The sequence below is a fragment of the Hemibagrus wyckioides genome, linkage group LG13, assembly GCF_019097595.1.
Source record: "Hemibagrus wyckioides isolate EC202008001 linkage group LG13, SWU_Hwy_1.0, whole genome shotgun sequence".
NCBI lineage: Eukaryota > Metazoa > Chordata > Actinopteri > Siluriformes > Bagridae > Hemibagrus > Hemibagrus wyckioides.
In genome coordinates this window covers 6,368,668-6,395,125 of record NC_080722.1, presented here as the reverse complement: position 1 = coordinate 6,395,125, position 26,458 = coordinate 6,368,668, and the positions used below count along the sequence as shown (strand labels likewise).

Here is a 26,458-nt window from a genome sequence, read left to right as displayed (position 1 = left end):
TATCCCCAAAATAGACATGATACAGGATGTACATGAATATTATACGCAACACAAGTCCAAATTTCGCACAAATCACACAGTGATGACTCTGACAGTGCTGTCCCTGTTCAGGATATTGCTGAGAACGTTCTCATCGTAACCACGGAAACTGGCTGCTCATGACACATCCCGTATCACACCTCTCACCCTGAGACAGCACTATAAACAAACAAAACACACAGCCTTCACACACACACACACACACACACACACACACACATGGTCTTCCCTTCAAGCATCCTAAAGCCAGTTAAATTCAGCACATCTGATTACACAAATAACCTCACACGCTCATGTACTCGTCATCCTCCAGAAATGACTCAACCCACCAGATAAACCTGAACATCTGGAATCAAAAACTGAACAGCTGGCTGCTGAAAATCTGTGATCTTGAAAAACTCTTCAGAAGTAAGGATTCACTCTAAGATCTTGTCCCTTCCTCTCTGCTCCACTAGGACACTGCACTCATTTTTCCATTATATCCTGTTACTTTGTAGATTTAAGTGCTGAGGGAAAAATGCTGCGAGTGTTTGTAAAATCGAGTTTCTATGGAATACATCTACATCGTGTCTTTACTAAGAGACTATAGACCCCCGAGTGAGATGTCAGTCACACCTCCTGTTTGCAGGAAACTGTAATTATTTGTAGGGGAGCTGAATCAGAACAGTGTTCATAAACACATTTGTCTTAATGCATAATATCAAATTCAGATGTCTTTCCAGGCCAACAGTTGCAGTTACTGAAGTGTCCATTTCCTCTGAGCTATGCATCATACCAGTGAATTTGTCTTGCTAACTAAGAATTTCACAGGTTTAGCTTGCTTATTAGCTAACATGCCTAATTTATACTCCGATCAGCCATAACATTATGAGCAGTGACAGGTAAAGTCAATAACACTGATGATCTCCTCATCATGGCACCTGTTAGTAGGTGGGATATATTAGGCAGCAAGTGAACATTTTGTCCTCAAAGTTGATGTGTTAGAAGCAGGAAAAATGGACAAGCGTAAGGATTTGAGCGAGTTTGACGAAGGGCCAAATTGTGATGGCTAAACCACTGGATCAGAGCATCTCCAAAACTGCAGCTCTTGTGGGGTGTTCCCAGTCTGCAGTGGTCAGTATCTATCAAAAGTGTCCTATTGGGGCCAATGGAGCAACTTACAGAACTTAAAGGATCTGCTAAAGAACATCTTGGTGTCAGATACCCACAGCACACCTTCAGGGATCTAATGGAGTCCATGCCTCGACAGGTCAGTGCTGTCTGGACAGCAAAAGGGGGACCAACACAATATTAGGCAGGTGGTCATGAAGTTATACCTGATCAGTGTATTTACATTGCTTTAACAAAACTACATATCTCCGCTGGAACTAGAAACAGAGAACTAGAACAGAGGCCTATAATGGGCATTGTTAGTCAGCTAAGTTTTGTTCAGCTAACAATGAATTTGTGCAGCACCTCAGCTTTTAGTGCCTCAGTGTTACGTCTTGAATGTGCCCACAAATAAAAAAAGTTGTAATCATCCTACTGGTATACAAGTTTGCTTTCAATTTCTTTCTAGTTACCATGCTTGTACAGTGTATGTACAGTACACAAGTCCAACCATTGTGTGCTAGTCGGCAGATTAGCATCATTTAGCAACTGATAAGACAGCAGGCCATAAGGATTTTCTATAGAGTTTAACTGTTTGATATGTTAATTGGAGCTGAATAGCACTCTCAGGGCTAATCAATAATAATATGTAGATAATTGTTTAAATGTTAATTCAATCCTTTCAGTTCTTTCTCCTAAATAAAATCGATTGATTCTTCAGTCAGAATATACCCAAGAGGCATCAGGTTGCTAAGCTACTCAGGTCTTTTGACAACCAGGTATCTCTGTTTTGTTTTGAGCTTACAAAAAGGAAAACAAAGGTAAATCAACAGTGCAGTCCTTCTGGGTAAATAAATTGATCGTCATAATGACAGCTCCAGTCAGTATAAAGCCTCAGATTGTGTATGCTGTAGGACACAAGAGCATGATTGTAGTTATACAGTAATATGATAATTTCAGCACTATTTGATAGATCCTGTAGATTGATTGATTGATAGATACTTTATTGATCCTGAAGGAAATTCCAGATATCCAGCAGCAATAGAGACAGTAACACAAAGACAGGTTGTAGATTGCACACTGTATATAGTCAGTATACACAGGGTAATGTGATAACTGACCAGAAGTTACTAGTGCAATGTTAAGAACAAAAACTACAAGATATATAAGAAGCAAATAAAGAAAGCATATATTTCTATCTCTATCCCCATTTCACTGTACCACAGTGTATGTCTTGAATGTCTTTATTTGTCCTGCTAATAAACCACTAAGAGATGGACTGAATTGGGGAAGGAAGAAGAAAGATGGGAACAGACCAAGATTAAGAGACTGTCAGACTGATGGCTGTGTCTTTGAGTTGGACAGATTGATGTGTCCTTGAGGGGGACAGATTGTTGTGTCTTTAAATGGGACAGAGTGGTATGAACCAATAAGCATGACTTTGAGTTAGACAGATGACAGATGCCTGAGTGAGACAGAGTGACATGTCTTTTTTTAAGTGAGACAGATTGACATGTCTTTCAGTGAGACAGATTAGCATGTCTTTTTTTAAGAGAGACAGATTGATATGTCTTTTTTTAAGTGAGACAGACTGACATATTTCAGTGAGACAGATTGGCATGTCTTTTTTAAGAGAGACAGAATGGCATGTCTTTTTTCATTGAGGCAGTTTGACATGTCTTTTTTAAGAGAAACAGACTGATATATCTTTCTGCGAGAAAGATTGATGTGTCTTTTTTAATCGAGACAGACTGATGTGTCTTTTTTAGGTGAGACAGATTGACTTTCAGTGGGACAGATGGGTGTGTCTTTGAGTGAGACATATGGGTGTGTCTTTGAGTGAGACATATGGGTGTGTCTTTGAGCCTGTATAGGAACTTATTGAAATAGCATTAGAATGATATTAAGTAGATCCAGATTCCTCTAAACAGATGTTTGGACTGATGATCGTGAATATTTGTGAATCTGGCCTGGCAATACAACATCCTGACTAATAGACTCTAGCTCTGATCAAATAAAGTGGCTAATTTCTGTGTGCAATCAGATAAATTATGTGTAGTTTAGTGGGCGTGTTGTGGCTGATTTACAAAGAATAATTGAGTGAATTACCGGCTGCAGTAAATCAGACAGCGGGTGGTACCGTAATCTACTCGCATTTACTCCGTCCTCTATTTAGCATTTTTGGGTAGAGAAATGCTCCACGCTGCATATTCATTAAAGCAAACATTCTAAATTGGGCCGAATTTTCCTCATTTGAGAGACACAATTCTCTCTGTACGCCTTCGTACTACATTTGCAGTTCCAAGTGTATTGAAAACGTATATGTTTTTCCTCAAATAAAGCTTTGTACTCTCAGCTCGAGTGACTCTTCATTATAACACTTACACATGGCGCTGCTCAGCGTGATTCATTTTGCAGCACAATTTCAAATCAAAGTGAATTAAAAAGACAAGAAATAATAAAGATATATAGACATAATAAAATACAATCTCAACTTTAGCAGCTTCTCAGATATTAAGAAAGCACAATATGTGTTGGGGGAATATAAAGAGGACTGCAGTGTGGATTGATCATTATGGCCTGCCCCAATCCATCATACACACACACACACACACACACACAGGTTATTACTTTTCTTTTTCCTTTTCAGATGCAATGTGTAGTCTTTCCATCTGATGCAATTTCACAGCCATTAAAATCCTTCCTATTATTGTTCTAAATAATTTCTTCATGATATTTACAATTACATGTCAGGCTACTGATGGATGGAGAAAACTGAAAATGTAAAACACACCCATCCATCCAATGTCTATACCCACTTTCTTCCTAAATAGGGTCATGGGGATCTGCTGGAGCCTATCCCAACACACATTGGGCAAAAGGCAGGGGTACACCCTGGACAGGTCACCAGTCCATCACGGGGCCCCACACATAGACAGACAACCACACACTCACACTCACTCCTATGGGCAATTTAGAATTACCAATCAACCTAGTATACATGTTTTTGGACTGTGGGAGGAAACCAGAGTAAACCCACACAGAAATGGGGAGAACAAACTCCACACAGAAAGGCCCCTGCCTGTTCGAACCCGGGATTCAAACCAAGGATCTTCTTACAGTGAGGCAACAGGGCTAACCACTAAGCCACCGTGCTGCCCACTGTAAAACACAAGAAGCCTAAAGCTGCTTAGATGTTCATATAGGTTGGAGGAAGGTATAAAAGCAAAGGTTGACCTTTCGGTAAGCTACAAGATATTACATACAATACAGTGCTATTAATACTCTATTCTGATTGGTCAGAAGAAACGTTTATATTATTAATGCACTCTTCTGAATACACAGTTAATAATAAGCTGAAATATCAAACCCCTTAAAACACAAACGCGTATGAAAAGTCATGAGCGGTGTGTAAGCGTGAGGCGGGGTTAACCTGCTTAGCTTTTCCTGCAGTATCATCTACATGAGACGCTAGGAAAATGTGCTTGCTTGTTAGAAATCCTTAGTCACTTCCCATGAAGCGTCTGCTCTCCTTGTGTCTTCGCTTTGCTCTTTAATCAGCTGTCTACATACAGTAGGTGCTTTTTTCCCACTCATGCACACACACACACACACACACATACACACACACACACGGTTTCTTTCATTTCCAGCTGTTTTCCTGTGAGAACGCCAGAGGGGAAACAGAGACGGACAGATGGAGACTGACAGATGGAATGTCAGAGAGAGAAGAAAGCAAAAACAAAACAAAAAAACCCACTGAAAACGAGAAAGAAAGAGAGATGGTGCAAAACCATCACAGCTGTTATCTCTGCTTCAGTCTTACCATCTCTCTTTTATTACCAAAAAGGATATTAGGTTTAGATTTAGAAGCAGGAATGTAGAGGACATGTAGAAACTGCGTGTTATTTAAATATACTGTTATTATACCGAATTAGTGTTTATGTAATTGTCTTTATCAAATGAAACTAAAGTTAAAATGACATTCCTCTTCACAAAACAGCTGCGCAAAGCTAATTCTAACCACAGATTAATTCCTGATTTTATCTCTTATTAATTAAACCTGGTAAGTCTTTAGTAAGACTTCAGAATTAATTATATAACTACCGCTGTAGTAGATATTTCACATCTTTTCGAAGAGTTAGTGCTTTCCTGGTGTTTTCATTTTCTTATCTTGGTAACACTTCATTTCAAGGAACAAACAGAGTGTAAGGGGTTATTTAAGGTCATGTGTTTAATTAAGCCGGACACTAGTTTCATTAAGCTGGAAATTGGGCAGTTGTTTAAAACATTCTTCATGAACGGCATTTACGTGCTTTGTAACATTATCTGTTATGTCAAATTGTTGCATAATTGCTGCACTAGTTGTGATAACTCACTTTATTAACACCTGGTTATATAAACATTTGAGCATTTTACACTGAAAATGTCACTAAACAAAATTCAATAAAATCTTAGTCCACCTTGAGAGACTGTTGAGAGACTCAACACTGTGTCAAGTGAATACAGTTAATACAGAAACTATATTAGCTTTTACTCCATATTTAGTGAACATGGAACAAATATTTATTAATTAATTTGTTTGTTTGTTTATTAATTTATTTGTTTGTTTGTGCATTTATTTATTTATTTATGCCTTTATCTATTTATTCATGCTTTAATGCCTTTATCTATTTATTCATGCCTTAATGCCTTTATCTGTTTATTCATGCTTTTATTTATTTATGTATTAATTTATACATTTATTTATTTATGTATTTAGTTTTTAAGGTCATAAATTTCAGTCACTGATGCTGCCTAGAACCTAAAGGATAAACCATGCCAGTTAGGCTATTAGTTATTGCTCAATAGTTTGTTGAATAAGCTTTTATTAAGTATTTATTGTGCATTATTTAATAATAACTAATAATACAATGGTCAGTCAGTCTGGCTAGTAAGGCAAAAACACAATTCGAGATGAATAAAGAATAATGCATAGTGATTAAAACGTTTACAAGTGTTTCATTTCAGCTTTATTAAAGCAAATAACAGGACCTTAGTAAACTATTATAAGTGTTCTTAAAAATAAAGTATTGTTTGTCTGATTTGCTGTGTCTGGAAACGTACTGGTTCATTAAGGGTTAATAAAATAATTACAGACCTGTAATTATACTCTCCGAAACAAGATGAGTAAATAGATAAAACCTCATTCATCCAAATCAGATACACTAATGCTACTCATAAAGTTGGCACCCTTTACGTAAGAGATATTAAATAAAACCTTTGTGCCGGTTTGTGTTTTTAGACAAGAACAATAGCACACTGTATATGAGGCTGAAATCAGAAGAAGAAGAAGAAGAAGAAGAACTGAGAAGGAGAAAACGACAGCCTCCTGAGCCCGACAGAGGACATGCTTCAAGGTCAAGGCTGTGAGGTTGGAGTGTTTTCTCTCTGCACAGTGACTCAGTGAAACAGGTTCAGCAAGCACACATGAAACAAGCTCAGAACTGCTCACTTTACCTTGATCTTCGATGTCTAGGTTTTTGATCATCCACTGCACAATGTCTGAACCTGAAAAACACGAGGGAAGAAACGAAATGAGCCGCGTCCACATTTAGTTTCACACTGCCACATGATCAATATGCGATAAGAAATATTATGACTGTCTGTGTCTGTTATTTAGAGAGACAGCAGTGTTGGCAGAAGGCAGATGTTTCATGTTCCTCGGAGAACCCAAGTGTATGGATTAACTGGGAATGATTTTCTTCTCAAACCACAGCGCTTCTCTTATTTCTGATTTGTCAGCTCTGAATATTGTTCAGCTCAAATCACAGGATTAAATTAATATTAATATGCTTTTTCTAATACATTTCTATTACACAGGGACTTTTAAAGTAAAGTAGATGCACTACATAACTGGATTAACAAAACCATGTTGATATACAGTAGTGAACTGTATCACATTTATATGAAGGAGTCTCCAGTCTCAGCACTTTTCTAATAGTCATATATCAAGCTAGTCTTTTTTTTGTTTTCAATCAAGAGAGAGAAATAAAGAATAAAGGCTGGTGAGGGAACCACTGTTTCTAGCAGCTCTAATGTACACTACCGTTCAAAGGTTTGGGACCACTTGGAAACTTACTTGTTTTATAAAGTAAAACTTATTTTTATCCATTTCAAAAAGATAAAATGAATCAGATGACTTTTAAAGAGGGCCCATTATCAGCAACCATCAGTCCTCTGGTTCAGTCTCATGTTATGTTCACTTATCCAAGTTAATTGTTTTATAAGGCTGATTGATTATTAGAGAAACATTTTGTAATTGTTCTAGCACAGCTAAAAACAGTTGTAGTGATTAAGGGAGCAATAAAAGTGGCCTTCTTTAGGTTAGTTTAGTATCTGGAGCATCAGGAGTTGTGACTCAAAATGACCCAAAAGAAAGGATTTTTATTCTTCTCATAAGAACTTATCTTTACTAGGCTGTAAACTACTCCCTTCATTAAACACCACAAACTGCTTCTAACCAGAACAGAAAAAGGAGTGGGAGGCCCGGTGCACAACTGGAAAACAAGGAAATTTCCACGTCATCCCAAAGCTTTAAACGGTAATGTAAGTGATAACATAAAAAAGTGTCATTATTTAACTATTAAAAATGTCGTCACATAACAATACACCTTGCTGTACCTGTTGTATTCTTTAAATAAAACACAGAAAACATCTAACTGTCTTTGTACTTGGTACGCTCCTAGAATAAGGGCTTTTTAATAGATTATTGGACAATTAAAGGGTTGTAGCCATTTTAGATTTCTACCTAAGACCTTTAAGTGTTTCTCCTGCATTGATCACTGATAAAGGAGTTTTGAAGTATTTTTAACAGTCAGAGGTTCAAAAAAGCGATATATTCTATATTCTGTCTATGTAAACAGACTGAATTGTGTACAAAAATCAATACAATTAAACTTGCCTTGGTTTGAGCGAGACTTCACAATCATGTTTTAATCTAAGCCATACCGTAGAACAAACTCTGAACATAATGATATGAAACTGAAGTTGCCGTTTTGTCTCCAACGTTAAACCTTTGATAACTTTTACAGAACAGACTTCAGGCTGAAACTAGAAAGAAATTCAGATTCATTATGCTGATGCTCGTATTCATAAGTCGCCCCAAAAACCCCTGGCTATACACAATTGTACTTATGTATACATTTATAGAAGGGAAATGATCTGAGTCTGGTTCCTCTCAAGGTTTCTTCTTCATTTCGTCTCTGTGGCTGTTCATTATAGATAAATATAAATTTGTATTCTAAACTTTGTCATTTTTATTCTGAACTTTTATTTCCCTTTAAAGCTGCTTTGAGACAATGGAAGTCGCCTCAAAAGCACTACAGAGATAATATTCAACCGAACTGAACTACTACTTCTATCATGCTAGAAAACAGCTTCAAATCTCATCCAGACGTTCCTCATACTTCTTCAGAACATCTTTATATATAAAATTTAAGAAATATAACGCATTTGCATGCATCAAGAAACAAGTCAGTCTCATCACTGCTCAGTTTTTTCCCCTCGTTTTTTCTATTTAATATTTTAACATTGCAAAGTTCTCAAAGCCCATACATTGTCCTTCACTTTCTGCTATTAATAATAAAGAAGCCTTTACATGACTCTACTCCCAATGGGAAAGCCAAGTGCACAATATTAGCATATAAAGTACAGCACACAGCAGGTTAAACCGGCACTTCAATCCCAGTGGCATATGTTTAAATGCAACTTTTTATATTTGTGTACAGGGCTGTTGTGAAGGCTTGTAGATGAGTCCCTGAGAGACACACAACCAGATCACACACTGCGAGTTGTGGCAAATATAGCACAAAGTGTGACTTCTTTGGAGACTGACTATAGAAAGACAAGAAGAAGGACAAGAAGAGTTACAGTCGAGTGCAAAAGTTTACATACCCTTAGGACAAAGTGAAGAAGGCAGGCAATTTATATATACCAGCAAGAAAAAAAACAATGTGCAGGCTGATTTCCTAACAGGATCTGTTGAGGATTGCGGCTTTCACACGAGCAAAACAGAACACCTTGCTTGGTTTGTGTGTGAATTTGCAATTCATTTTACCCAAAGGTACAAAACCACAAGAAGAAGTCAATGCGCATCGTTTTATTTTGGGCAATTTACTGCAGCCTGAAAGTCTCCAAGTCTTACTAAGTTTGCACAATGACAAACAATTTATCAACATAGATAGATAGACAGACAGACAGACAGACAGATAGGCAGACAGACAGACAGACAGACAGACAGACAGATAGATAGATAGATAGATAGATAGATAGATAGATAGATAGATAGATAGATAGATAGATAGATAGATAGATAGATAGATAGATAGATAGATAGACTTGATCCTATGAGGGAAATTATTGTGTTACAGCACTTTAGTCAGTTACAAGATACAACATACACAAAAATATAAGAAGAAAGAAGAAAACATTAATTATAAAATATAATAAGTTAAGTTAAACGTTGTAGTGCAGATGTAAAACACAGTTGTGGATAGGACTATTTACTTCAGTATTCACATCACAGTACACATAGACAATAACATAGTATATAATACATGTGAAGTACCTTGAGAGTCTAGGAAAAAGTGTTAATGGTTGTAGTAGTGCAATGTGAAAGTGTTGCAATGTTATTGCTAATAATGCCTTGGTAAAATAATCAGAAAGGTGTTACCCCCATATTACGACCCTTAAATGTACATGTACAAAGGTATTGAAAGGCGGAAAAAATACATTGTACATAGACATAATTAACACACTTACACCTTAGGAATTTGTTCATATTATATTTATATTGGGATCAGAACTTGCTCTAGCTTCTGATGATGTAATTCATGCAGTTATTATTTGTTAATCAGGATTATTTGAAAGTCCAAGGACCACAGAGCTGTGAAACAGCATCACTACCTGCTCTGCCATGGGCCCACCCATATGTTCTGATATTAATAAGCAAATCTCCCTATATAATTCCCACCATCTCAGCTGTAAATTTTAGCGCCCACCCATTCATTTTACTGGAATCTCATTTTATTTCATTTCATTTCATATCATTTCTGATATTGGTAGCCTGTTTTTTTTTTTGTTTTTTTATTCAGAGACTATGGATTGCAAAGATTTCCTCTTGTCTATTCGAACAGAGAGACCAAATCTATTTTACTGAGTTTTTAATCGTCATGGTGTAATGTTGTAACTTGTAATGTTCTGAAATTAAGAGCAAAGATGAGAGAGATGAGCAGTGTTTAACGTGAGACTAACAAACAGCAGTTTTGTCGGCTCTTTGAAGAATGGTCACGGCTCATCCATGATTCATGCTCAGAGGAGTATGAGGGAAAACTCAGCAGCTGAACATCCATCCATCCATCCATCCATTGTCTATACCCGCTTTATTCCTAATTAGGGTCACAGGGATCTACTGGAGCCTATCCCAGCACACATTGGGCGAATGGCAGGGGTACACCCTGGTCAGGTCGCCAGTCCATCACAGGGTCACTGAGAGAAACCGAAAAAACCGAAATTGTTCTATGAGTTTGGATCGCAAATGTAAAATAACAAACGTCAATTAATCCACTTTCCATGTGTTGGAGTGCTGTGTCCTAGCCACACACACACACACACACACTCCTGATACTGGGGCAGGCTCAGCTCTACCGCAGTGCTGCCGGCTTCACACGCTCGGCCAACACCAGCTGTTACCTTCATCTAAATATACACACGTTTAATTATCACTCCTTCCCTCCTTTTTAGCTCTCTCTTTTTCCATATGGACCTTTCCCTTTTTGCATTCTTACTCCCTTGTAATTTTCTTTCTCCTTTCTCCATATCCCCCGTCTCTCTAATTCCACTCCATTTCCCTCTCTCTCTCTCTCTCTCTCTCTCTCTCTCTCAGTCCTCTGGTAGCTGCTCCCTGATGACTTTTTCTGAAGATTTGCCATCATTCTGGCGGCCTGCTGCCAACTTCAGAGATTAGACACCCTGCTTCCTCACATTCTTCCACACAGCAGTGTGCGTCTGCGTGCATGACTTTCTCAGCAGTGACAGACAATATACTATTTCTGATTTTATGTCAGTGAAAACAAAGTGTTTCTTAGAATAAAATTGAAAGCCTCTGTCATTGTATACGTAGCTCTACATACAAAAAATGTAGAGATTTTGCATAACCCAGTTTAATAGGAGGCTGGGGTCAGAGTGCTGGGTCAGTCATGCTTAAAAACAACACAGAGACACCAAAACTATACTGGCAAATAGGAGGAAAGTATACAAACTAAAGGGAACCTGGAAGAATAAGGCCTGATATCTGTGTGATGTGGTGTGTGTGTGTATCTGAAAGAGATGGGAACTTGCTGTCCTGGTCTATATCCAGCCAGAGATGTGGTGCTGCGTCCCTAACGGCCACTACGACAGCCCACTGCCAAATTGAGCTGTGACTAGGCTTACTCTCCAGGGTGAAACACACACACACACACACACAGGACAGACATACGGATAGAGACACATAGCCAGCGGCATCAAACTCAGAAGACTCGAGAGGTTTCTCACCCGGCAATGAGCTTTACTTGTGTGTGTGTGTGTGTGTGTGTAAAAGAGCTTCAGGGCTTCACGTTCTTTAGGAAAGTTCTAAAACACACACACGCACACACACACTCTCTCTCTCTCTCTCTACTTTAGCTGACTTCACTTGTCCTTAGACACATTCCGATTTGTCCAAACTTTTGAAAATTGAAAATTTTACAATTAAAAAATTGACTGAAAACAAGATGACTTTCAAGGAGTGAAAATGAGATGATGCTGTTGAAGGGCTTGAAGGCATCAATCCTTGGTGCATCTCAGAATCCTGTCACATCTGTCTCACTTCCAGCACTTGACACTCTTGTATACTCCAGATTTATCCTAGCTTTTGTACTTTGTGACTTCCACACCATCAATTCCAAACACACACACACACACACACATACACAAAAATGTCTTTCTCACACAGTAACTCTTTTATCCATAAGACTGGATCAACACATACCGCTGTCCAATGCAGCAGACCCAAACTATCAAACTCACAGCCTGTAGTGTAAAACTCCAAACAAAAACACTCACGTAGAAATACACCACTAGACATAAAATTTTATGAAACACCACCACTAGACCCTCCCTTCCCTCCCTCTCTCTCTCTCTCTCTCTCTCTCTCTCTCTCTCTCTATCTATCTATCTATCAACGTAGAAATACACCACTACACATAACATTTCATGAAACACCCTCCCTTATATATATATATATATATATATATATATATATATATATATATATATATATATATATATATATATATATATAGTGAAACTGCATGAACCAACCCTGAACACTGATGCTTCCCGAAATACTTTTGGTGTGTGTGTATATAAAGTATTTCGGGAAGCATCAGTGTTCAGGGTTGGTTCAGTCCAATACTGCTCTGCATGGCTGAACACGGTTATGTAAGATATAATCATACTCAATAGCAGGAGAGTGTATATATATGTATGTGTGTGTATGTGTGTGTGTGTGTGAGAGAGAGAGAGAGAGAGAGAGAGAGAGAGAGAGAGAAATTCTAAAAATACTTAAGCAGTTCTCCTCTGTTTGTCTGGTCCTGTGGTTTGCTTCTGAATTTGAAACCCCATGGCTCTGCGTTTATCTTTAGATATATGAAACTCTCAGAAAGTGCTTCATATTAAACCCCAAGACTCCTGCTTAGTGCTATTTAAAGAATTTCTTTTAAATTAAAATTCTGGGAGAAATCTTGCATTTTAATAGACTTATTTGTCATGTTGTGTAATACTCTGCTGTTCTTCTCTCACCTTTCATGAATTCTATGTTATTTTATTTTACTTGCCAAGGTAACAGCCAAATGTCCTGTCACTATAATATAGCCAGCAGGCATTATGTATAGTATTTAGGTGGGCATGTGTGTGCTAGGACATAAGTCATAATATTTTCAATAATGTCAATGGTCAAAGATCAGGTTCAGCGTCATTCCTGCTTTTAGACATTATTCTGCGAGCGCTAGCGGCAGCCTCACCCTGTTGTCTCCCTTGCTAGCTGTACTCTTCATTAGCGTGATTATTTAATGGATTTAATGTGCTCTCAGCCTGCTCCATGTGTGGCCACTCTGTCACCTCTTCATTACGGTAACCAGGATCTGTTTACACTCTACCAGATCATATTAATTTGCTGCAAAAATGCTCTAAATAATTGAGATCCTGCACAGAATTGCTGGCACAGCTACTGGACCCGCAGTATTTTGCTCCCTAATTTCTAGATAATTCAGTTCAATTAAACCGCTAAAATAATTTTCTAATAATACAATTTTTTGTACCAAAGTCAGGATAAAGTTTCCAAGATTTTGGTTCATTGTGTCTCTTAGAGACCATTAAAGTAAAATAAAGTCACAGCCATGGGGTTGAGATGCGGTCAAATAAACCCAGCTCACCCAGAACAGTGGATCCTAATGAAGAGGTGATGGAGTGGACCCACACAGGAGCCGCTAACTAGCCACACTAATGAAGAGGACAGCTAGCAGAGGCGAAAGCAGGAACACAAGGTACAGGGAACTTGTGTGAAAAGGAAAGGCAAATTAGTAGCAAGGATTAAACCTGTGAATAAAGATGGAGATCAGATATCATGAGCAGTGTTGCTGTAGGAGCAAGGCTCTCGTCGGCAGTCTCTCACAGACCATTTGGATAAATTAAAGTCACTGTCATGTTTGTGGGTCTGGTTTGAGATTCCGTATCTCATTATACCACTTCGGCAGGATTCACAGTTAAGATGTGTGGAATTTATTCATTTATTACTATTTTTATCATGACGGAATTAAGATTAAATCATTTAAGATGAAGCTAATGTCATGTTTGCTTACTCGTGATCTACACACTATTAACGTGTTTTCTGTTTTTCTCTTATTTTGGCCTTGTGCATTAGCTAAATGGTCTTTGTACTGACCTTACTACATTTATCTATTACTGTACTACATTTATCTATTACTGTACTACACCTCAGTTAAAAAGGCAACTGTTTTCAACATACGATTAGACTCTGGAGCGTCCAGACTGTCTTTGTGCATTCAAGAAACTCTATCTTTGATTATCTATCCCTGCTCTTAGTCTCCTGATACTTCTGTCATCTTACCACATGTGAAACTGCAGTGTTTTGATCATCCAGAAAGATTTCTAACACACGTTTATAGATTTAAAGATTTATTCTGCTTATATGTACTATGTAGCCTGCCTATTTTCTGCTATTTACATATTTACCCTTAACCCTCAGTTGCATGAATGAAACTAATGTCTCTCTGAATACAGATATCAGAAGATAACAGATGTCTTATATAACTATAGTCTTCATTTCACCTCAACAGAATCCCACAATTCTGTAGAATCCAGCCAAAAATGTCATCTCCATCATTCATGTGTCATCATTTATTTTCAAATGTACAACATTAAAACTCGAGCTTTCTCATATTACACCTTGATGTTTAATATTTAAAATAATAATAATAATAATAAAATAATAATAATAATAAAACACCACCACAGTGTTTGATAGCCAGCTACGATCCCGCTACTGTTCTGAAAGAGCCTGCTTATTTTCTGCTATTTAGATGTCGCAACAGAAATGTACAGAATATTAAAAATGACAAACGTCCCTAATAGAAATAGTCTGAAGAGACGTAATATTACAAAAAGTGATAAAAGAAGTTTTTAATTATTACAAGAATACTAGCATTCTCATATAGGTGCACCATGTACGTACACAGTTACAGTGCGGATGGAGAATTTAAACACCACAATGTCACTGCTGGGATAAAAACAGGATCATAACATCAAATCTCATAACATCTATTATCTCTTTATAATAATAATAATAATAACAATAACAATAACAATAACAATAACAATAACAATAATAATAATAACAACATATTAATTTATTTACCGTACACCTTATGATCAATTAGCATTAAGGGATATATGTGGAATAATGTAGCAGGTACATTTACACAAACTTTGTATTAGATCTAAAATTGCTTTAAATAAGAAGTATTCAACAGTCAGACACATTTCTCGCAAAGAGAAACCTTTACTTGTCTGGACACGTGATACTGTTCATAGAAAATAATCAGTGACATGACTTAAATTATGGGAAGCATCTGCCAGGACCCTCTGAATGAGTTATTTTTTATATGTGTGTTAAATATATGTGAGTGAATAAATCTTACACGTTAAACATTTTCTATACCACCTTTTGCTCCTTCTGAATACATTTTTTTTATTTCTTATTATTCATGTCTTATTTTTAATGTAGTTATTTATATGCCCAGTGTAAGGAGGAGAAGGCTGGGTTTTCATTTCACGAGTTGGAAGTTGTATTCATGTGTATAACCGTTTATGTGACAAATAAAATCTTGAATCTTAAATATAAACATTTATAAGATAGATTGCTATCAGAGAGAGCCACTGTTACAGAAAAGGAATCAGCACCGTCTAACCAATCAAATTTGAGAATTCAGCAGTTGTGGGTTCATCGTTGAACATTTGATGACTTTAAAGGTCTTTTTGCTAAATTAATGTTTCATCTATAATGAATTCAGAAACCATACTGATGCTTATGCTTATAAGTTGTTCAAAAGCTTCTGGTTACACAAGACTACTTGACTATATACAGATCTAAAAAGGAAATTAATTGTAATCACACTCTCTGGTGTCAGATGAGGATGGCTTCCCTTTTGAGTCCCTCTCAAGGTTTATTTCTCGTATAGGGAATTATTCCTCGGCACTTGCTCATTAGGGAAAAATATATTTATTCTGAATCCTGAAAGCTGCTCTGAGACAACACCCACTGTTAAAAGCTTTATAGAATTAAAATTGAATTGAACTGAATTCATTTTTAAACCAAGCAGCTTCTAAAGACTGAAAATATGACGGCTATTAAACATAGTTTAACAACCTGTTCGTTACGAGCCACTTTTCTCTTTACAGTCAAGTGCAGTGGAGGACATGGATTTAACTTGTAACTTATTTGCCGAGAACGTTTTAAAATCCATTTGCTTGTTCAAGTGCCAACGTTAAAGTAAGGCATGGCAATAGACTGGAGTCAACCAATTATTCAAGCTTTGAGTAAAATCAGTAAATCAGTACAGAACAGAACAGAGCTGCAACCACAAGTTTATACACAGAGGTCATGAATTCATATTTTGAGGCTACATACTGAATAGCCACAAGATAGTCATGGTCATGAGTATTTTGGAACCCACAGCTTAATATACTCCATACATGGCTTCTAAGTTATTACTTGCTGGACATGATTACTTCGTGAAAATTTGTGTAAGGTCACAACTGTGGGCACAACAGCAAAAATCATTTGATTTCTCTGTCTCTCATATTAACATACACTACAAACATTGCCTTGAGTAAAATTCTGAAATGTTGAGGGGTGACTCAAATGTTTAAGGCTCTGGGTTGTTGATAGGTAGATTTGGGCTTCTGCCACTGTTGGGCCCGTGTTATCCCTCTTTACTGCAGGGTTCGAAATCATAACCGTCTATGTGTTCAGACCCCAACTTCCAAACAACCTGGGATATGGGGATGTGGTAGCTCAATGGTTCAGCATTAGACCACTGATCAGAAGGTTGTGAGTTTTTGAGGACCACCAAACTGCCACTACTGGGCCATGTCCATAACCCTCAGTTGCTCAGCTGTATGAATGAGATAAATGTAAGTCTGTCTGAGTAAGGGCATCTGCCAAATGCAGTAAATATGTAATGTATGTTTGACAAATAAATCAAGGCTTAACAGTTGTCTTATACAACTTTATTTCACCTCGACAGCTTCCCACAATTCTGTAGAATCTAGCAGAAATTTCATCTTCATCCTCAAACGTGTTTATTTTACAACAATAAAACTCATGCTTTCTAATATAACGCCTTGATGTTTAATACTTTACCACCACTTTGTTTGACAGACAGCTACAATCCTGCTACTCTTCTATAAGACTCTAAAGACTCAGATGTTCTCAAGATCATGGCAGATGCAGTAAACACCAGGATTTAGTCATCTTCAACTCACCTGAAAAGACACTGGGAATCTTGGACAAAAAACTCTTCACTGTTCGAATGGGAATGCCGTTCTTTTCCTCCTGCATCCGAGCGATAATGTCCTCCATCTGCAATGGAAAAGAAGAGAAAATGTAAAGAGGGGATACCCAAATAGCAGAGCAGAGTATAAGAGAAATAAAGGTGGAGGAAGTGAGAAGAGAAGAGAAGAGAAGAGAAGAGAAGAGAAGAGAAGAGAAGAGAAGAGAAGAGAAGAGAAGAGAAGAGAAGAGAAGAGAAGAGAATTATACCAGAGAACTGAGTGTTTTATAGTATCACATCATTAACAATCAAGATAATTACCACTCCTTAATTAAGCTGCTTTTCTGTGTAATCACAGGATAACTTCTCTCTGTAATTATATGTACTCGTTCAGCACATTCATTTTGCATGGCTGGAATTGCACAGCTCACTCTCCAGTGGAGAAACAGACGTTACACAAACATACGTGTCTTTTAACTCTCCCTGTATTCTGTTTATCTTTCACTTTCCTGAACTTTCCACAGATAAAACATCAGGTCCAAGCTGAAATTATTGACATGCGTTCTAATTTTTGAGGTTTAAATTAAATACATTCACTTTAAGTGATAAGTCAAACAGGATAATAACTAAACAAACTGAAAAAGACATATAATAACTCATAAACCATCATGGATCCCAGTGGTTCCCTGGACCCGACTTTGAGGGGGATGTGGTAGCTTAGTGGTAAAGGTTACAACTAACCTTTATGTTAGCTACTGATCAGAAGGTTGTGAGCCCAAATCCCAGTCCACCAAGCTGCCACTGCTGGCCCCTGACCAAGGCCCTTAAGCCTCAATTACTCAGTTGTATAAACATGAGATAAATTGTAAGTAAGGGCATCTGCCAAAATACCAGAAATGTAAACATAGATATGCAGAGCATGCAAATGTGAGCATTTAATAGGCTGTTATTTTCACACAATGTCGTCTTGCTGGTGTTTGATCGGCTTAGTTAAATGAGACACTAACCGTTTTCACCAACATGATTAGCCACTTCTTTTACTTCCCTTAACTTCTTTTAGATGTAAAGCTACACATGGAAATTTCCATGTTTTCCAGTTGTACCCTGGGCCTCCCACTCCTTTTTCTGTTCTGGATAGAAGCAGTTTGTGGTGTTCTATGAAGGAAGTAGCTCACAGCATGGTAAAGATAAGTTCTTACCATGAAAAGTATGAAAGTTCTTTCTTTCTTTCTTTGAGTCTGTAAACAAACACACAACTCCTGACGCTCCAGATACTAAACTAACCTAAAGAAGGCCACTTTTATTGCTCCTTTAATCAGTACAACCGTTTTCTACTACAGAATGGCAGTAAAATTTGCATTTACATACACACACATACACACACACACACACACACACTGCTATAGCTGTCCTCCTTGCTTAAAAATGCTTACTTGCCACTCTCTTTTCACACGAGATCTGCCACATGGACAAAAACAAACTGCTCTGAGGTATTGGAGTCATTATTGTTTCATGAATTGAGGCAGAGTCAGGGCACACACACACACACACCCCATCACTGACAGACAATTTTCTTTGTGTCATCTTATTCAAGCCACTGCTTTCTAGGAGATTGGACACAAGACAAATTGCTTCAATCATTGTACGCTTTTGAGAGATTAACTTTTTCACCCCTTTATATTTAATCACACTCTGTCACTGAACACCTTTTCACTGCTTCAGGTGAGCTGAGCAGCGATAATGGTTTAGCCTGAACAAGCAACCGTGGACCAAACAATGCCTTTTCACCCCATGTTCCAGCTAACAATTTCTAATATTCTGAACGGTCTAGTTCTAGGAACATTTACTTCAATACAAAGGTTTTTGGATGTGTGAGGAACATTCTTTTTTCCAGAATGTTCCTGAACATTCCAACAAGGATGCGCCATTGTACTTGAATGAATGTTGAATGTTAACACTAATAAAACACTAAATGTTAACACATTATCTTAAAGTTTCATTGTAATTGTGAACGTTTTGAAATCTCAGTTGCCTCTGTGTGACAATGAAGATCTTTCTTTAAAAATCATCTTCATTTCTTTAGAAAGCAAGGACATTTCCATGTGATCCCAAACTTTTGAACGGTATAGTCTAACTCTGGAAAATGAAATGAATATTAAATGTTTCCATTTCATGCTAAATTCATTGAAATTTATTTAAGCAGGTAACAGGACGGCATGTGCCCTTTACTTTTCACGTCATTCTCCGAGACTACACGGCATCACGATGGTTTATGCATTTTGTTTTTTGTATTTTCTTTCATGTGACTCCGTCTCGTGCGCTCTTATCTAATCTTTCACATTTAGATTTCACATTCAGACCACCTGAGAGGATGATGGAGATCACGTCTGCTTCTGAATGGACTCATAGTTTTGTTTTCCCACTGCTTTAACCTGCTCCATTCAGCTCGCTCAGGCAATTAACAAGCTCTTTGTGAACTGAATCAGGTGTGGTAGAACTGATAAAACTCTCATTATTGTTTACAAAATGAGTTTAAAAAAATAATAATGTTGATTGGTTTCCTAAAACAACATTGAGGAACTCCTAGAGTACATTTTGCTCCTGAAACTTTTCAAATTAAAAAATAACAAAGTTTAATGACTATATGCAAAATTTTTATTATTGTGCTTACATGTACATTTCTGGCATTTGGCAGATGCTCTTATCCAGAACAACGTACAAAAGTGCTTTAAAGTGTCAGTAAATTAGCTCTGGTTCAATAGGTCACAGACTTAGGATACCATCAGCCTATAAAATAAAATAAAAAAACACATACAACAATACATAATACAAATAAGAGCTAGTTTAAGTGTTTAATGAAGAGATAGGTCTTCATCTTCATCTGTTTTTGGACATCTAGGGGAAGTTCATTCCCCCACCTCGGTGCCAGAACAAGAAAGAGCCTTGACGTATACCTACCTCTTACCCTGATAGATGGTGGGACCAGTCGAGCAGTTGCTAGTAGATCTGAGGGGTTCTGGTGCAGTGAGAGGAGTGATAAGAGCTTGGTCCATTCTTGGCTTTGTAGGCAAGCATCAGTGTTTTGAATCTGATGCATGCAGCAGCTACTGGAAGCTAGCAGAGGAGCGCAGCAGTGTTGTGGTGTATTGGAACTTAGGCAGGTTGAAAACAAGTCTTGCAGCTGCATCCTGGATCATTAGCATTTAGAGGTAGACCTGCCAGTAGAGTGTTGCAGTAGTCTAGTCTTCAAATGACCAGAGATGAACAAGTCTCTTACAAGTTGCTTTTTTAAATTCTTTACAAAGAAAATAAATACTTAATTGCAAAAATAAACATGGATTAAAACCCAAAGGTTTGGACAGTTTTAAACGCTAACATCACCACTACAATCATCATAATGTCTCGGATCAGCTGTGCTTGAAGAATCAGTCACACTGCAGTGACACAGTAATTGTCTATTTCATGTGCAGTAAAACTGCAGGTAATAAATTCCCACTGTTTATTAATCCCTGTTTGTGCTCATTGAGTCTATTTATCAATCCATCTAATAAATAGCAATTTGTCTCTAAACGGTGCGGATTAATTTCATCCACTTGATCACAGCTAAATATTTATAAAGCTCTACAATGAATGCACTCTAGAGCCATTTTACTCTTTTAACCAGTACCCTGGCTTTCTGTTCCACCAGTGGAATGGAAATCGGCTTATGGGATATTTTCAATCAGTGTAAACAAATGAATTATTTTCTGACTGTGAGTCTGGTATAAAGTGAGTCAGGACTCAGTTGGCTTTCAGTGTGAGACGTGTGTTTTTCCCCTCTACCTTCAGATTTTAGCTGCTTATGAACAAGCACTTGGGGCATCTCAGAGAAGCAGAAATGGGATTGATATGATTTTTTTTTTTATTTATTTGACCTTTCCCATGAATATATTGCCCCTAGTAGGCTGGATAAAAAGAGAAATACTTATGAAAAACTACAAAGCCCTGAATGTCTGACAAACATTAGAACTTATAGGCATTATATCATTTTATATATATATATATATATATATATATATATATATATATATATATATATATATAAATATATAAGGCCACTGACTGATTCATGGTATGCCTTATGCAAAGAAAATCTGCTCTAAAAAAACACTAATTAATGTTTATGCAGCAACATCCTGCACACTTCCTGCTACTGCAAAACACCTCTTTAATGCAAAATGAAGCATACACACACACACACACACACACGATTTATTGAGTAATAAACAGAATCCCTCATGCTCTTGACAGTTTAAACACAAGTGGGCTGTTTGGGTGACTCATCCTCCTCCGTGTTAGTCTGATGCAACGTTAATGGCTTTGGCATCAGGAAGACTCACAAGTGTTTAATCACACATCACTTACCTGCATTATAAATATTAAACAGCCTCTTTATCTCTGTGATTAAGGCCCTAACATATTGTTGATCTCTTTAGCGTAACATGACACACGATTTCCGCTTCGAATTAAAGGAATATTTTACTGTTTTCTTGATCTAATCTCTAGCTAATACACGCTATCGTCCTGTGTCTGATTGCCACAGATGTGCATCTTGACATGTTTCCCTGTGCGGAGAAAGAAATGCAAGGCTGATTGGATCTATTTACCGGTGTTAAGACTCTTATCGTATTTGAGTTTTGAGTAGAAGAGTTTTTCCAGTCAGAAATGGAAAAAAAATGACTGTCTGAGATCATCGGGCGGATGAGCCGTGGAGAGCTGAATGATTGTAAATGTTGTCAGAATTGCCAGCGGATACCTGAGTTTCTGATATTTTTTGGCACCTTACATTTATCAGGCCGTGTATTTGCATTTGCATCTGTTAACAAAGCTAAGAGTGGTTATGTGGCACCAAAGTGACTCGAACTAGCTAACAGCAGCAGTTTTGGTAACTTAAATACTTAAACACTTTATGGGAAATCTCAACATGTAGTCATTGAGTCTTAGTGCTTATTAAATTAAAACAAAGCCATTTCCATTAAAAGTATGAAAACACTGCTTTAGAAATCTATAGATAGATAGATAGATAGATAGATAGACAGACAGACAGACAGACAGACAGACAGACAGACAGACAGACAGATAGATAGATAGATAGATAGATAGATAGATAGATAGATAGATAGATAGATAGATAGATAGATAGATAGATAGATAGATAGATAGATAGATATTCCTGTAAGGCATGTCTCCTCAAGACAGCTCAGCTAGCATTCCAAATGCTTATAAATATTAATGAATCTGACCTAGTGACCTAGTCATAAAATCCTGTCAGATTTCAGATTTGCTCTATATTAGCAGCCGTGTAAAGTATATGAAATTATAAACACACACACACACACACACATTCATTACCACTTCAAGATATATAGCCATGAAGATGCACTCAAGTGTCACTTCACTTCTTCTGTGGTCTACATTCAGCAGATGGAACCTATTGATTTTATCCACCAGCCGATGTATAATTCGTGCCATATGGAAAGAAAGATAATTTATTGATCCAGCCGGTAAACATCACTGAAGAATGTAACCTACAAGTAGAATAATATGGGAATAGTGAGATATAAATACAACATTATGGAATAAATGAGGAAACAAATTATAATAATAAAGTTTACTATTATTACACATGTTCCTCCCTATCCTCTACAATTATACAGCTAAACATGTGCGAAAAATGTGTTGCTTCTTAATGCAAAAATATACCTGATTTCTGGAACTTATTATCTAAATGCATATATAATCTAACATGCAGTAAAAATGTGCATAAATGTAGTTTTATTAACATCTACTCCAATATTAAATTCTATCGAATTATGAGTAACTACTTCACAGAATTGTCTTGATTCTTACTGATTCTTTGTATTAACACACTTATTCTAATGTCATAATAATCTAAGGCTAGTAATAATCCAATTAAAATATGTTGTTACCTAGCAAAGAGAAATATTTAACTGGGTATATAATGCAGAATTTTATGGAAGGAGTCTCCGGTGTCAGCGCTTTGTCATAGACAGTAAGTTTTTCATCAAGAGTCTTCAGGACAGAGGGAAGATGACAGGGGCAGTGGTAGCTCAAGTGGTTACGGCTCTAGGTTGCTAACTGGAAGATCAGGCTTCAAGTCCCAGCCCCACCAAGCTGCCATCGTCGGGCCCTTGAGCAAGGCCCTTAACCCCACCTGCTCCAGGGCTGCTGCATCATGCCTGACCCTCTGCTCTGACCCCAACCCCCAAGGATGGGATATGCCAAGAAAGAATTTCACTGTGCAGTAATGTATATGTGACAAATAAAGACAACTTAACTTAAAAAATGCATTTTAATTTGGTTTGCTTGATTGTTTTTATTAATTTCAAGAGAGAGAAATTTAAAGAGGCTGTGGGAGTGACTGCGTGTAGCTGCTATAACATATGCAAGTGATAATAGGAACTAGTTTCTTGGATATTCCACAACACTTGTCAACTTCGGTGTAGCCGCTTCATGGTGAGCCTCATCACACGAAACTGTCTTTGAATTATTTTCCAATAAATGCGTGACTCATTATATTTTATTCCTTAATGTCCTTATACATAAATATTTTAGTTATCATGCAGGTTACTATGTGATTAAAAATCCAACATAAAAAGCACAATACACCAGGAATGTATTGTAAACATCTTTACCTTTTAAACATAAAGAAGAAAACTACAGTTATTGAATATATTATACATATAAAATTACATTGTAATAGTCAGTTATGCTGGACATCATCTGATTCATACTACATACATATGAATGTTTCCATTATATGGGACATTTCAGATGCCTTATGAAAGTTTTGGCTTTTCTGATCAAATGGCTTGGATCTGTAACCTTGCCATCTATTCTGTGATCTATTTTATATCTCTGTTAACCTTTCCTGAGTCTCAGAACAGCCGTTTGACAAATGGCCTGGAGACTCGCCCACTTTTAATCTAACCTTTCTGATGACTTTGCTGAAAAGTTTTCTGCCTGCAAGACTCCCTGCCTCCTCTTTCCATCATCTCGCTCTCTCATTACATCTCTCATCGTCTCTCCATTACTCTCTCTCTCTCTCTCCCCTCTCTCTCTTTCCTCACCCTGACTCAATCTTTACCTTCTCATTCAAATTCAACATATAACTCTAACAAAATTAATATTAGATGTCCAGCTCAAATAGACTCGCTGATGTGATTTCAGAAGCAGTGTGAGACATGCTGATTATCTTAAAGAAAAAGAAGAAGAAGAAGAAGAATGTTGTAGAGCTAAAAACAGCCAGGATGTTGAATCATTTTCTTCATCAGTACATAGTCCGGTATCCCAGACTCAGGTTAAAGGTGCGATCTGACGTTTAAAGGTAGAATTTCGTGTTAGAGGAAGTCTTTGCAATTTAGTTGGAATTTTACTGCTCTACATATAAAATTATTTTTCAAGCAATCTGTAGTTTGTAGAAGTTTGCATGGTGGAAAACTACAAACAATCCTCCCACACTCGTTAACCTTGAATATCCGCAACAAAATTAAGAAGCCAAATGATCTCAAATGCAACAGCCCTAAAATGGAATTTGTGTAGATTTCATTTGTTTCTCTAACAATAAGATTAGAATGTATTTATCAGCTTTAATGTCTGTGTTTGTGATTTATTTAAGGCTGTATATGTGCTTTCTTTTTTCCTCTCACTATCCCTCAGGCTAAGATACACAACAAAGTTTGCAGTCGGAGCCACAAGGCATCCCTTTCCCAACTTCCCATTATTCATTTGACAGCTGGGGCAAAATTCTCTCAGGGCCTTACAATAATTCATTGTCCTGTCAGAAGTGCAAAAAGATTTTGGTTGAGGTGGGAGTTTACTATGGCGGAGAACTTCCAGAACAAGGCCAAAGCTGTATAAAGTTTTATTTGTCCTCATGTTTTTAATAGTTTGCTCTTAGAGACAGTATTTCATCTTTTCACCACTGAAAAATAAACATCTGTATGCTAATATGTATATTTCACCCAATTTGTAAAAAATTTTCCTCTAGAGAATAATACCCTTCTTGCTCTCAAACTCCACGCCTATGTACAAAGACTTAAAGAGATTTGACTACACACACTTAACTACCAATCTACAATGTCCCTCAAGCAATCGACCATTGTAGTATTTAAGAACTCCAAACGCCTGGTGAGAAACACACACCACCTTTAGCAGAATTCAATCCCCTGCCTATGGAGCACAATGGATTAGTCACACTTATTCACCTTACAATAGGATGTCCTCTCAACAGGATGCATTCTGAACAAAACCTGACTGCAGTGCTGCACACTTTGGCCTTCAGGGAGTCTGAAAATGCTCACGCTGGAGAATTTCCTCTCGATTGCTAAGCCATCTCTCCCTCCTCAATTTGAACTAATTCTCTTTATTTCCTAATCCTAGATCATCACTCTTGCTTTAAAACAGACACAGCTAGTAATCTTATCTGAGGCAGGACCTTGTATCTATAACAAAAGGCCACTGGATTAAAGGGGGGGGGGACTTTATAAAGGTACAAGTGTCCAAAAATCAGGTGAAAAAAATCACACAAAAGCTCAGTCAATGGAAAAGCACTCAAAGGACTCTTAAAAGAGCTGCAGTGATGATTATTATTTTGTAAGAGGTCTCTTCGTGTATAAATAAATCTGAAGTGGACAGGACTTTGCCTGCAGGATACACATATAAACTATAATTATACTCATATGTCCTAGAGCTTCCAAAGCTCCAGCCTGTCTAACAATAAAATAAATGTGGGTCCTATGGAAACAATAATAAAAGACTGAATGTAAGAAGAATGTTTACTTGTTATTAATAAAATTTAAACGCCAATGAATTCCTAGAACTGAACTGAACTAAGTATCTTCAGAAATTCTATTTACTAGTCAGTGAGCAAACACAGTGTTCATCAGAGAGGTCAGAGGAGGCTGGCCAGACTGGCACAAAGGCTACCATGCTTGAAATAATCACTCTTTACATCTGTGGTGAGCAGAAATGCAGATGAACTATGATGAACAGCAGCAGATCAGATCAGGATCCACTCCTGTTGTGGCTGCAGAGGGAACAAAATGGCTGCAGTGGGAACAGTCCAAACAAAAGACTGGACCTGTTACTGTTAAGGAAGCCGAATGCTGACATGAACAACTCAATACCAGACCAGA

The 26,458-nt window shown here is 37.3% G+C and overlaps 1 protein-coding gene across 2 annotated transcripts in view; it reads right to left on the bottom strand.

Moving 5' to 3' along the window:
• The window catches only part of rgs7b (regulator of G protein signaling 7b), a 105,960-nt gene that overhangs the window by 29,819 nt on the left and 49,683 nt on the right, over positions 1 to 26,458 (bottom strand). For both annotated transcript variants that reach the window (XM_058406574.1, XM_058406575.1), the window contains exons 3-4: positions 17,254 to 17,350; positions 6,628 to 6,678 (exon numbers count right to left, since the gene is read on the bottom strand). In XM_058406574.1, coding sequence (XP_058262557.1) covers positions 6,628 to 6,678; positions 17,254 to 17,350 — 148 coding nt within the window. The remainder of the gene's footprint in view (positions 1 to 6,627; positions 6,679 to 17,253; positions 17,351 to 26,458) is intronic.